The sequence below is a fragment of the Aotus nancymaae genome, unplaced genomic scaffold, assembly GCF_030222135.1.
Source record: "Aotus nancymaae isolate 86718 unplaced genomic scaffold, 86718_ANA_hifiasm-v0.15.2.pri h1tg000053l, whole genome shotgun sequence".
Taxonomy (NCBI): domain Eukaryota; kingdom Metazoa; phylum Chordata; class Mammalia; order Primates; family Aotidae; genus Aotus; species Aotus nancymaae.
In genome coordinates this window covers 18,548,279-18,561,226 of record NW_026988467.1, presented here as the reverse complement: position 1 = coordinate 18,561,226, position 12,948 = coordinate 18,548,279, and the positions used below count along the sequence as shown (strand labels likewise).

The 12,948-nt window shown below is 57.7% G+C and overlaps 1 protein-coding gene across 1 annotated transcript in view; it reads left to right on the top strand.

Moving 5' to 3' along the window:
- HSPG2 (heparan sulfate proteoglycan 2) overlaps positions 1–12,811 on the top strand; it is a 113,150-nt gene extending 100,339 nt beyond the window's left edge. The window contains exons 77-97 of the mRNA XM_012440030.3: positions 36–302; positions 1,343–1,452; positions 1,654–1,801; positions 1,884–2,000; positions 2,644–2,755; positions 3,418–3,562; positions 3,651–3,750; positions 3,878–3,987; positions 4,107–4,215; positions 5,177–5,275; positions 5,666–5,887; positions 6,168–6,412; positions 6,766–6,937; positions 7,040–7,162; positions 7,276–7,332; positions 10,611–10,686; positions 10,775–10,853; positions 10,996–11,066; positions 11,168–11,251; positions 11,651–11,754; positions 11,872–12,811. Of these exons, the coding sequence (XP_012295453.2) occupies positions 36–302; positions 1,343–1,452; positions 1,654–1,801; positions 1,884–2,000; positions 2,644–2,755; positions 3,418–3,562; positions 3,651–3,750; positions 3,878–3,987; positions 4,107–4,215; positions 5,177–5,275; positions 5,666–5,887; positions 6,168–6,412; positions 6,766–6,937; positions 7,040–7,162; positions 7,276–7,332; positions 10,611–10,686; positions 10,775–10,853; positions 10,996–11,066; positions 11,168–11,251; positions 11,651–11,754; positions 11,872–12,044 (2,723 nt within the window). The 3' untranslated portion in view covers positions 12,045–12,811. The remainder of the gene's footprint in view (positions 1–35; positions 303–1,342; positions 1,453–1,653; positions 1,802–1,883; positions 2,001–2,643; positions 2,756–3,417; positions 3,563–3,650; positions 3,751–3,877; positions 3,988–4,106; positions 4,216–5,176; positions 5,276–5,665; positions 5,888–6,167; positions 6,413–6,765; positions 6,938–7,039; positions 7,163–7,275; positions 7,333–10,610; positions 10,687–10,774; positions 10,854–10,995; positions 11,067–11,167; positions 11,252–11,650; positions 11,755–11,871) is intronic.
- Positions 12,812–12,948: the final 137 nt, after the last annotated feature.

The following is a 12,948-nucleotide window of genomic DNA, read 5'->3' as shown; positions in this document are numbered from 1 at the left end:
TGATCTCACTGGCCCTCTGCCTCCCTTCCCCCTAGCCCTGCCCTCCGTGCTCATCAACATCCGGACCTCTGTGCAGACCGTGGTGGTCGGCCATGCCGTGGAATTCGAATGCCTGGCACTGGGTGACCCCAAGCCTCAGGTGACATGGAGCAAAGTTGGAGGGCGCCTGCGGCCTGGCATTGTGCAGAGTGGAGGTGTCGTCAGGATCTCCCACGTAGAGCTGGCTGATGCGGGACAATATCGCTGTACCGCCACCAACTCAGCCGGCACCACACAATCCCATGTGCTGCTGCTAGTGCAAGGTAAAGGCTAGTGGGGACTGCTGTTGGGGACAGAGTGGGGCAGGGGTTTCTCCTGCCTGCCTGCTCTGCTCTCCCTATCGTTCTCTTGGAATATTTTCCATTGTGTGTGTTTAAGGGGCAGGTTTCATAACAGGGGGTAGCAGCAGGGGATAAAAGTGAGGTTCCCCCAGGGCAGCCTGGAATGGACAGGGAGCAAGCTAGGCCATGGACCATCAAGAAGAAAAAAGAAACCTCGTCCTCTTCTGCGGGGAGTGTCTGCTCTGCTGGGGGAGACCTGCAGCGTGGTCTGAGGGCAGAGACATAACCTAGAAAACAAACAAACCTAATAGAGAGTAAAACAAGGACAACAGATGCAGGGCAGACACAAACACTGTGTTTTCTTTTTTTTTTTGAGATGGAATCTTACTCTGTCACCCAGGATAGAGTACAGTGGCACGATCTCGGCTCACTGCAACCTCCACCTCCCAGATTCAAGGGATTCTCCTGCCTCAGCCTCTTGAGTAGCTGGGATTACAGGCATGTGCCACCACACCCAGCTAATTTTTGTATTTTTAGGAGAGACAGGGTTTCACCATGTTGGTCAGGCTGGTCTTGAACTCCTGACCTTGTGATCTGTCCACCTTGGCCTCCCAAAATGCTGGGATTACAGGTGTCAGCCACCACACCCGACCAACACTGTGTGTTCTTTAAAGGCAATTCCTTTTTACCCCAAGCCCTGTAACTTGCCTCCAAACTTTCTTACTTATTCTGCCCCTAGCACCCACTTCTCAAGTCCCCAGAGGGCTGCACAATTTTTTGCCCGGGCATGTTGAAGAGGTCTCAGGCTGTGGAGTGAAGTGGATCTGGCCATGAACCCTGACTCTGCCCCACCAGGAGTGAACGGCCACTTTTCCCCTTAAGCCATAACTTCCTGATCTATGAAATGGAACGTTGTGCCTCCGTTCAAGGGGTGGTGTGAGGATGAAATGCATCAGGGTAGAGGCTGGGCACACATCTGGGACTATCATGTAGATGGCCTACATCTCTTCCACGCCTCTCAGCCTTGCCCCAGATCTCAACGCCCCAAGAAGTCCGTGTGCCTGCCGGTTCTGCAGCTGTCTTCCCCTGCATAGCCTCAGGCTACCCAACTCCTGACATCAGCTGGAGCAAGGTAAGTGCTGGAGAGGGAACCAGCGGGCATGCCTGAGGGCCTGGGACCAGTTCTCAAGCATCTCAGTGTCCCCAGGATGTGGCACAGGCTTGGCCAAGAGTAAACGCTTGACGTTGGAAGGTGGGCCTGAGGCACAAATGGGAGGCAGGTCCCTGGAGCTATGGGCCAAGGCCAGGGCCCTCAGTGCTGGCACGTTCGCAGGTGGACGGCAGCCTGCCCCCCGACAGCCGTCTGGAGAATAACATGCTGATGCTGCCCTCAGTCCGACCCCAGGACGCGGGCACCTACGTCTGCACCGCCACTAACCGCCAGGGCAAAGTCAAAGCCTTTGCCCACCTGCAGGTGCCAGGTAAGACACCATCCGCAAGAATTGGCAGTGCCCTGCCCACTCCCTGAAGGGCAGGGTCTCCAACGGTGCTCTCTGCCGGCAGAGCGGGTGGTGCCCTACTTCACACAGACCCCCTACTCCTTCCTGCCGCTGCCCACCATCAAGGATGCCTACAGGAAGTTCGAGATCAAGATCACCTTCCGGCCCGACTCAGCCGATGGTGAGCAGGAGGGTTGGTTTGTGGGGTGGGCTGGCCTGGGTTGAGGGGCCTCATGGAGTAACTGCCATCATGGCTTGAGCCCCGGCTGCCCCTCAGTCCTGCCCTGTTCCCTCAGCCCTCCCTCTCCAGAAGCCCCCAGACCTCCGGGCCTCCACTCTGGTATGCCTTCTCTCACACCTCCCCACTTCTCTGTGGTATCTCCAGCCCCCCCATGGCTCCTCTGCCACCGGGCATCACCCCTAGTCCTCCTGTCCCAGCTTCCTCTCCCTGTCTCTGCTCTTCCTCCCTCCTCTTCCTCCATCTCACCCTTTCCTCATCTCTCTCTCTCTTATGGGTCTCTGACTTTCACTATCCAGGCCTCCTCCTCTACTCGGGTGAGTCTCTGCCTCCCTCTCCTTCTTGAGGGAGACTCTCCAGTGTGTGTGAAGCAAATTCAGTTTCTTTCCAGGGGCTCTCAGCAAAGCCCTGGCATTTGGGGCACCAGCCCTGAGATCGTGAGAAGGCCCTGGCTTGTGAGGACTGCCAGAGGGAGGGGGCAGGTTCCGAGAGTGGACAGGCTCAAGAGCCTGGGTGGTTTCTGGGGTGGGGGAGGATGGGGAGCCTGGCTGGATGGGAGGCCCCTGACCCAATGGTGCCCACTCAGGGATGCTGCTATACAACGGGCAGAAGCGAGTCCCAGGGAGCCCCACCAACCTGGCCAACCGGCAACCCGACTTCATCTCCTTCGGCCTCGTGGGTGGAAGACCTGAGTTCCGGTGAGACCCCCGGCCTCCCCATGTATAGGGGGACTGGACACAGGGCTTTGGTCCGTCAAGCACCACCCTGGGCTCAGTTATACAAAGGACATCTGGAGGAAGGAGAAAATGTGGCCGCTACCCTTGGTGACCACTCAATCTGCTGGAGTAGGAATAGTATGCCAGCCAGGTGGAGGAGGGTGCAACCTCAGACTTGGGACTGCTGCAGGCCAGGATTCATTCATTCATTCATTCATTCATTCATCAGGTGTTTGTTGAGCATTGATACAGGTATAACAAAACGGACCAAATTCTGGCTCTTGTGGGAAGGTGTATTCTAGCTGGGGAAGAATAAACAAGCCATAAACAAAGAAACAAGGTGATCTCAGGGAGAGAGGACCCCTCAGAGGAGCCTCGAGGCCAGGTGTTAGGCTGCAGGACCCTGAGCCCGGGGGCCACTGGGTCCCTATGGGCTGCTCTGGAACAGCTCCTAGCGAAAGGATGTGGGGAGAGAAGATCTGGGGGACGAGTCACGGGGTGGGAGGACAAGACAGGGATAGGAACTGGAGCAGCCTCAGGGCAGGGACTGCAGGAAGTGGTGACATCCCTCCTCTGGGGCCCCTTAGCCCTTCTTACAAACCCCATATCCACTCTCTCCTGTCCCGGCCCACCCCATGGAGCAGGTTCGATGCAGGCTCAGGCATGGCCACCATCCGCCACCCCACACCACTGGCCCTGGGCCATTTCCACACCATCACCCTGCTGCGCAGCCTCACCCAGGGCTCCCTGATTGTGGGTGACCTGGCCCCAGTCAATGGGACCTCCCAGGTGAGACCCAACCCTATCCTGCTACTTCCAGCCCCCACCCGCCCCTGGCCAGCCTCTGTTGCCATTCCTGACTGCCCCACCTCCCCAGGGCAAGTTCCAGGGCCTGGACCTGAACGAGGAGCTCTACCTGGGTGGCTACCCTGACTATGGTGCCATCCCCAAGGCGGGGCTGAGCAGCGGCTTCATAGGTGAGCCCCTCCCCACCTCCAGCTTAGGTCAGGCCTTACCTGGCTGGCTGGAGAGCCTGGGAGAGCCCCGCAGGGTGTGGGGTGGGACACCCCACGCCCTGCGTTCATCCTGCCCGTCCGCCCCCAGGCTGTGTCCGGGAGTTGCGCATCCAGGGCGAGGAGATCGTCTTCCATGACCTCAACCTCACAGCGCACGGCATCTCCCACTGCCCCACCTGTCGGGACCGGCCCTGCCAGGTGACCCCACAGCCCATACACCACCTGGCCTCTGCCCCCAGCTGTGGCTGGCATCTGTGGGAAAGCAGGGGGCAGGGGGCCTGAATGTCTCAGCCTTACTTCTGGGGGCTGCTTTGCAGAATGGCGGTCAGTGCCACGACTCCGAGAGCAGCAGCTACGTGTGTGTCTGCCCAGCTGGCTTTACCGGGAGCCGCTGTGAGCACTCACAGGCCCTGCACTGCCATCCAGGTACGCACCCGCCACCGAGAGTCGCTGTCGCCCCAAGTGCCTGCCTCTTCCCGTTGCTGCCTCTCCATATCCACCGCCATCTCAACTGGGTGGCACTTCCATACCCCCTCTCTTACCCGAGCACTCACCACTCCTCCCACATACCCATCCCCCATCTCTGCTTCCCAGTGGCCCTCACCCCATCGCTGCTGCTTCCCCTCCTCCATCCTTGCTGACCAAATTCTTACCACTATCCTCCCCCATCCTAGGCCCATCTCTTTTTCTTTCTTTCTTTCTTTCTTTCTTTCTTTCTTTCTTTCTTTCTTTCTTTCATTCTTTCTTTCTTTTTCATTTGAGACGAAGTTTCACTCTTGTTGCCCAAGCTGGAGTGCAGTGGCATGATCTCGGCTCACTGCAACCTCCACCTCCCAGGTTTAAGCAATTCTTCTGCCTCAGCCTCTTGAGTAGCTGGAATTACAGGTGTCCGCCACCACCCATGGCTAATTTTTTGTATTTTTAGTAAAGATGAGGTTTCACCATGTTGGCCAGGCTGGTCTCGAACTCCTGACCTCAGGTGATCCACCTGCCTCGGCCTCCCAAAGTGCTGGGATTACAGGCATGAGCCACCGCACCCAGCCCCCAGTCCCATCTTATTATCCAGGTACCCACCCCATTACCGCCACCAGGTGACCCCCCGCCACCCTGACACTGTTATCCAGGTCTAGCCTCTGAAGAACCTGCAGACACAGAGTTCCTCGACTGCTTCCCCTGCGGTCCTCCTCTCGGCCTCTTCTGGCTCCCACCTTGCTCTGCTCTGCTCCCTCCTCCGAGGCCTCGCAGGCAGCCCAAGGCCTCCCAGAAAGCTGGCCTGGCCCTCACTAGCCGAGCCCCCCAGGGTGTGATGGGCAGGGCTCTGGCGTCAGGGCCCCACTCCCTCCACAGTCACCTCAATGTCCTCCTCACTGGCCTGTGTGCCCCCCAGAGGCCTGTGGACCCGACGCCACCTGTGTGAACCGGCCTGACGGTCGAGGCTACACCTGCCGCTGCCACCTAGGTCGCTCAGGGTTGCGGTGTGAGGAAGGTGAGTGGAGCCAGGCCTGAGACCTCTCAGGGTCCCAGTGTCAGCTGAGGAGGTTGGGTGGGGCACTCTGAGGCCATGATGGGCCATATGGATGATAAAACGATTCGTAAGCCAGAGGATCTGGAAGCCACCTGGCCACGTGTCTGCCCAGCCTGAATCCCTTAGTGAGCGCGGGCCCCAAAGAGGACCCCAGTCTATTAGAGCTCCTCCCAGCCTCGTCTGCAAGGGCAGGGGGCCCTTGGGCCGCTGCAGTTCGTGTCAGCTAGTCCTGAGCCTCTGGACCTGGAGAGTGAGGCGGGCAGGGGTCCCAGAATGAGAAAGGCAGAGTCACTGGACCCCACTGGAGGGCCCAGGCTCCCCATTGCCTCTGCTGAGCTGTGGCTGCTGCAGGTGTGACAGTGACCACCCCCTCGATGTCGGGCACTGGCTCCTACCTGGCGCTGCCCGCCCTCACCAACACACACCACGAGCTACGCCTGGACGTGGAGTTCAAGCCACTCGCTCCTGACGGGGTCCTGCTATTCAGTGGGGGGAAGAGCGGGCCTGTGGAGGACTTCGTGTCCCTGGCGATGGTGGGAGGCCACCTGGAGTTCCGCTATGAGTTGGGGTCAGGTAAGCACCCGGCACCAAATGCAGGCCTCTGCACACCAAGCCTTGTGCCCCCTTCAGCTCTCCCAGCCCCAGGGAGGCATGGGGAATAAATGAAGGGGTCATCTTGTCTCTGTGTGTCACTTGACGCAAGTCCCTGGGCCTCTCTGAGCGTCGGGCTCCTCATCTGGAATACAGCAGGCTGTAGGGCGTTCTCCGTCTACTTAGGGCCTTGTTTGTGGTGGAGAGGGCAGGGAGCTCTGTGTGCCCCCACGTGCCCAACCCTATCTGACATCTTCCCTAGGGCTGGCCGTTCTGCGGAGCACCGAGCCGCTGGCCCTGGGCCGCTGGCACCGCGTGTCTGCAGAGCGCCTTAACAAGGACGGCAGCCTGCGGGTGAATGGTGGACGCCCCGTGCTGCGCTCCTCACCTGGGAAGAGCCAGGGCCTCAACCTGCACACCCTGCTCTACCTTGGGGGCGTGGAGCCTTCTGTGCCACTGTCTCCAGCCACCAACGTGAGCGCTCACTTCCGCGGCTGTGTGGGCGAGGTAAGAGCAGCCTCCGCGGGACAAGTGGAGGGGAGGGGTGCACCTGGGCCCCTCCATCTGTAGCTATCCCTGAGCCCTGAGCTAGGATGCTGCACCTCTGAGTCTCAGTTTCCTCCTCTGTAAAATGGGCATGATCACGCCTACTTTGAAGGGTTGGGCTGAGGCTTGTCTGCACAGATGAATGTTTCTGGCACCCAGTAGGCACTCAACGCCTGTGCCTCCTGCCCACACTGAGAATCCGTGCTGCCTACCATGGGCTCCAAGCTGCCCGCTGCTGCATTCTTCTCCCTGCCAGTACACCTGGGCCTCTGTCTCCACGCCCCTTCAGTCTCTCGGTTTCCCTGTGCCCACAGGTGTCAGTGAATGGCAAACGACTGGACCTCACCTACAGTTTCCTGGGCAGTCAGGGCATTGGGCAATGCTACGACAGCTCCCCATGTGAGCGCCAGCCGTGCCAGCATGGTGCCACATGCATGCCTGCTGGCGAGTATGAGTTCCAGTGCCTGTGTCGAGATGGATTCAAAGGTGGGAAATCCTGTCCAGGGCACCAGAGCGGGGGGGCACAGGTGGTCAGCGACACCTCCAGCAAACGCCCACCCACCCACTCACCTCTGCCCTGGCCCGCAGGAGACTTGTGTGAGCACGAGGAGAACCCCTGCCGGCTCCGCGAGCCCTGTCTGCATGGGGGCACCTGCCAGGGCACCCACTGCCTCTGCCTCCCTGGCTTCTCTGGCCCACGCTGCCAACAAGGTACCCAGGCCTGGCTTCTCTCCACTCCACCTCGGTCGTCCTGGGGCCCCGGGGCTCGACATAGTACCCACGGGTGTCTCTGCCCACCAACTGGACCCTGCCCTTCTCCACAGGCTCTGGACATGGCATAGCAGAGTCTGACTGGCATCTTGAAGGCAGCGGGGGCAGTGGTGAGTACTTGCCGTGGCCTCCCTTCAGCTTCAGCCTCAGCTCACCCTTCCAGTTACCCCACACCCTCAATTCTGGCCTATAAGCAAAGCAGGCTTCTATAAGGAGCTTGCTGGGCACAAAGAGACAGAATGAAGTGGAGCTCAGCCACACGGAGCTGGGGCCCGCCCCGTACTCACTAGGTGACGATGGGCAGGCCTTTGAAACCACTCTGACCTCAGTTTCTTCCTCTGTATTTGCGTATTCAGTCAACAAACATCTATTGTGTGCCCATCCTTGCCCTGGGAGCAGTAAATATAAGACGGATAATGGCCGGGCGAGGTGGCTCACACCTGTAATCCCAGCACTTTAGGAGGCCAAGGTGGGTGGATCACCTGAGGTCAGGAATTCAAGACCAGCCTGGCCAATGTGGTGAAACCCCATCTCTACTAAAATCCAAAAAATTAGCTGGATATGGTAGCAGACACCTGTAGTCCCAGCTACTCGGGAGGCCGAGGCAGTAGAATCGCTAGAACCCAGGAGGCGGAGGTTGCCGTGAGCCCAGATTGTGCCACTACACTTAAGCCTGAGTGACAGGAAAAAAAAAAAAGATGCATAAAGCAAGACCCTCATTCCCAAGAATTCCACCGTCTGCTGAAAAACAAAGCACACAGTCAAGAGTGAATGCTGATTGACTGTTTCCGGGCGCTGTCTAACCCTTTACAGACATCTCTTCTTACATATCATTAACATAATAGGTGAGGCAGTGGTACGGTGGTTAAGAGTATAGACTTGGAGCCAGCCTGCTTAGGTTCAAATCCTAGCTCTCCCACTTACTAGCTGTGAAACTTTGGATGAGTCACTTAACCTCTCTGTGCCTCACTTAAATGGAGATGAATAACATCTTTCCCTAAGGATTTGGATGAAATTTTGTGTGAGCGTAAAATTACTTAGTGCATTTTTTTTTTTTTTTGAGACAGAGTTTTCCTCTTGTTGCCCAGGCTGGAGTGCAATGGCGTGATCTTGGCTTACAGCAACCTCCACCTCCCAGGTTCAAGTGATTCTCCTGCCTCAGCCTCCCGAGTAGCTGGGATTACAGGCATGTGCCACCACACCCGGCTAATTTTTCTTTTTTCTTTTTTTTTGTATTTTTAGTAGAGATGGGGTTTTACCATGTTGGTCAGGCTGGTCTCGAACTTCTGATCTCATGATCCACCCACCTCAGCCTCCCAAAGTGCTAGTATTACAGGTATGAGCCACCACACCCAGCCTTTTTTTTAAAGATGGAGTCTTGTTCTGTTGCCCAGGCTGGAGTGCCGTGGCACAATCTCGGCTCACTGGAGCCTCTACCTCCCAGATTGAAGCGATTATCCTGCCTCAGCCTCCTGAGTAGCTGGGATTACAGGCGCCCGCCACCACATCCAGCTAATTTTTGTATTTTCAGTAGAGAAGGGGTTTCCATGTTGGCCAGGCTGGTCTCGAACTCCTGACCTCAGGTGATCCACCTGCTTCGGCCTCCCAAAGTGCTGGATTACAGTCATGAGCCACTGCACTCAGCTACTTAGTGCATTTTAAATTCCTAGAACTATGTCTAGTACGCAGTCAGTACAGAATGTTAGCTGTTTTTAATATATTCAGCTGGGCATAGTGGCTCATGCCTATAATCCCAGCACTTCAGGAGGCTGTGGCAGGCAGATTGCTTGAGCCCAAGGAGTTCCAGACCAGCCTGGGCAACATGGAGAAATCTTGTCTCTACAAAAAAATACAAAAAGTACTGGGCATGGTGGCACTCATCTGTGGTCCCAGCTACTTGTGAGACAGGCAGGAGGATCGCTTGAGCCCAGGAGTTCAAGATCAGCTTGGGCAACACAGGGAGGCCTCATCTCTACAAAAATTTAAAAATTAGCTGGATGTGGTGGCATGTGGCTATGGTCCCAGCCAAGTCAAAAGGATCACTTGAGTCCAGGAGGTCAAGGCTGTAGTGAGCTGTGATTGCATCGCTGCACTCCAGCCTGGGCAACAGAGTAATACCCTGTCTCAAAAAAACTGAAAAATAGTGCTGGCTGCAGTGGCTCATGCCTGTAATCCCAGCACTTGGGGAGGCCGAGGTGGATGGATTACCTGAGATCAGGAGTTCAAGACCAGCCTGGTCAACAAGGTGAAACCCCATCTCTACCAGCTACTCAGGAGGCTGAGGCAGAACTGCTTGAACCTGGGAGGCAGAGGTTACAGTGAACCGAGATCATACCATTTCACTCCAGCCTGGGCCATGGAGCAAGACTCCATCTCAATAAAAAATAATAAAAATTAAAAATTTCTATATATAATCTTCATTCATGAGGTTGTCGTAAGGATTGAGTTAAATGCAATGGTGTCTGTAGCTGGATGGGACACTCCCCACATATACACGTTGCAGGCGCTTGGTAAATGTCAGCCGTCTTCCTCATCATCTGGTGGAGGGTAGCAGAGGGTCCCCTGCTCTTGACACCTGCCAGACCTACTGTGGCCAGTTCCAGCCTGAAGGATGGGTCGTGAGCAGATAGGGCTGGGAGTGGTGGAGCCACACACAGTGTGGACATCAGGGATGAAAGGCCCAGGTTGCAATCTTAGATCCCCCCACGTCCTGAGCCAGTCTCTCTCCTGAGCCTTCCTGCCCATCTGTAAGATACAACACCAAGGCTCAGCCATTTATTGCCACGGTCCAAGGTGACTACCTGTCCCAGTAGCTCTGGACTGAGGGGTTTCTTGGGATGTGGGACTTCCAGCACTAAAGCCAAACAGAATGGCCGGTCACCCGACACAGATCCTTTTGACTGCACAAAATCAAATACATAGATTTAAGGAAAGCAATTATGCTGAAGTAATCAAAACACTTTTTAGGTTTTCTGACTTGCTCTATATGGGCTTCTTTATTAACGCATCAAATCACACGATCTGGTGGTGGTCTCAGTAGCTACCACGATTTCCAAACAGCAGTATGTGTAAATGAGCTCCTGTAACGTGATAAGCAAATACTACTAACAAAGTCATAGGTCCTGCCACCACTGCTTTGGGTTCTTGCCTATATCTCATTGAAAGAACTCTCGGTTTCAGTGAGAAGTGAGTGAAATGCAGGGGTAATGCTTTCCCATCCAAGGCCACAGGTCCCCTGAATTCTATCCACAGCCCCCTTGGGTCCCCAGGGACTGCAGGCTCAGAGCCCCCAGTCCTGCGTGTTGGCGTGGAGGCGGGGGTCAGGGGAACTGATGGGGGATTGATGCCTGATGCGGCAGGTGCGTCACCATCCCCCTCTCTCCCGCAGATGCCCCTGGGCAGTACGGAGCCTATTTCCACGACGATGGCTTCCTCGCCTTCCCTGGCCGCATCTTCTCCAGGAGGTGAGACTGGCGTTGGGAGAGCCCGTGGGCCTAACGGGAAGGATGGGAATCTGGGACTTCTGTCCCCTCACCCACCCTTCCTCCACAGCCTGCCCGAGGTGCCTGAGACCATCGAGCTGGAGGTTCGGACCAGCACGGCTAATGGCCTCCTGCTCTGGCAGGGCGTGGTGAGTGTAGGCATCCAGCCGGGCTCTTGGGCTCCTAGGGCAGGAAGTCGGCTTCCTGGTGGCCAGGGTGGTGGGGAGAGGGGAAGGCAGAGCCTCTGCTCTCCAAGCTTAGGACCCCAGAGACCCTGTGCTTCCCTGGCAGGAGGCGGGAGAGACCGGTCGAGGCCATGACTTCATCAGCCTGGGGCTTCAAGATGGGCACCTTGTCTTCAGGTGGGTCCTAGCATCTGGCCCTTCCTCTCCCTTCCCTGGTCCCAGCACCCCACCCCCCAGTCCTGCCCCAGCTCATACTTCTTGGGCCTGGATGACTGCAGGTACCAGTTGGGTAGTGGGGAGGCCCGCCTGGTCTCTGAGGACCCCATCAATGACGGCGAGTGGCACCGGGTGACAGCGCTGCGGTAAGGGAGTCTTCTGGGCACTCGAGATGGGGCCCAGCATTCTGGAGTGGGGCAGGATGCCCCCCATCATGGGCAGAGAGGCAGGCATTGAGCTCTGTGGAGTCAGAACTTGAAGCCAGGGAAGGGAAGAATGCACCAATCAGTGCTCAGGCTTCCATCTCGGACTGAACTCCACGGGGGGCGGGCGATCGCCCCAGGAGCAGGAGGAAGCCTGGGCACAGAAATGAGGAGGCTGCGCTTGTGGGGCCGGATCTCGTTCAGTGGGGCAAAGAAAGAGCTGGGGAAACAGGGACAGACTTCTGAGTCTGGAGTCTCAGTGCCAGAGGGAGGGGACTCTGTCGTGGGGCCAGGGAGGACAAGGGAGTTTGTGGGAAAGGGCTTGACCCAGTTCCACTGCAGGGAGGGCCGCAGAGGCTCCATCCAGGTCGATGGTGAGGAGCTGGTCAGCGGCCAGTCCCCAGGTCCCAATGTGGCAGTCAACGCCAAGGGCAGCGTCTACATCGGTAAGTCCGGGGCTCCTCCTCAGAACAAGGGCAGGTACAGCACTTCCTGGGGCTGGAGCTCGCCCAGCCTTCCTCACCTCCAGAACACACAGGCCCTGTTCTCTCACCTCCTGGCAGGCGGAGCTCCTGAAGTGGCCGCGCTGACCCGGGGCAGGTTCTCCTCGGGCATCACAGGCTGTGTCAAGAACGTGGTGCTGCACTCGGCCCGACCCGGCGCCCCACCCCCGCAGCCCCTGGACCTGCAGCACCGTGCCCAGGCCGGGGCCAACACACGCCCCTGCCCCTCGTAGGCACCGGCCTGCCCCACATGGACTCCTGGGCTGTGCCCCAGCCCGACAATGTCGAGTATATTATTATTAATATTATTATGAACTTTTGTAAGAAACCGAGGCGATGCCACGCTTTGCTGCTACCACCCTGGGCTGGACTGGAGGTAGGCATGCCACGCCACACACACACAGCTGGGCAAAGCCACAAGGCTGGCGGGCAAGGCAAGATGGATGGGAGTGGGTGCCTCAGAAAAACACCAGGACTTGGGGTCAGGCACGGCAGCTGGGTTGGCCCAGAGCTGCCCCCACTGCCCCCCTACCCACCGATGGAACCCCCACAGTGGAGCCGGGCGGCCCATTTCTGCAGCCCCTGGGCAGTCCTCCCTCCTAGGAGAGCCACCCTCGGTTCACAGCGGGTGTCCCACAGCTGCCTGAGACGGGCATCGCAGGAGTCTCTGCCACCCACTCAGGATTGGGAATTGTCTTTAGTGACGGCTATGCAGCAAAAGGCAGCTCACCCCTGGGCAGGCGGTCCCCATCCCCACCAGCTTGTTTTTCAGCACCCCCACCCACCTCCACCCAGCCCCTGGCACCTCCCTCTGGCAGCCTCTCCCTCCCACCATGCCCTGCTGGCCTGCATTCCCACCCACTCCTGCCAGCACACAGCCTGGGGTCCCTCCCTCAGGGGCTGTAAGGGAAAGCCCACCCTCAGTGGCTGTAAGGGAAAGCCCACCCCAACTCTTTCCCCGGAGCTGCTACTGGAAGAGCCCAGCACTGAGAGGGCCCCGCCCACCCCAGGCCGCTTCCCCACTCATCTGGAAGGGAAGGCCCAGGGACTCCTTGGAAGCTGCTGGTGCTTGAAGAGCTAGTGCCTTGGGTGGGGGAAGGCAGGACTCACGATTGGGAGGGAGGGGGGATGTGACCA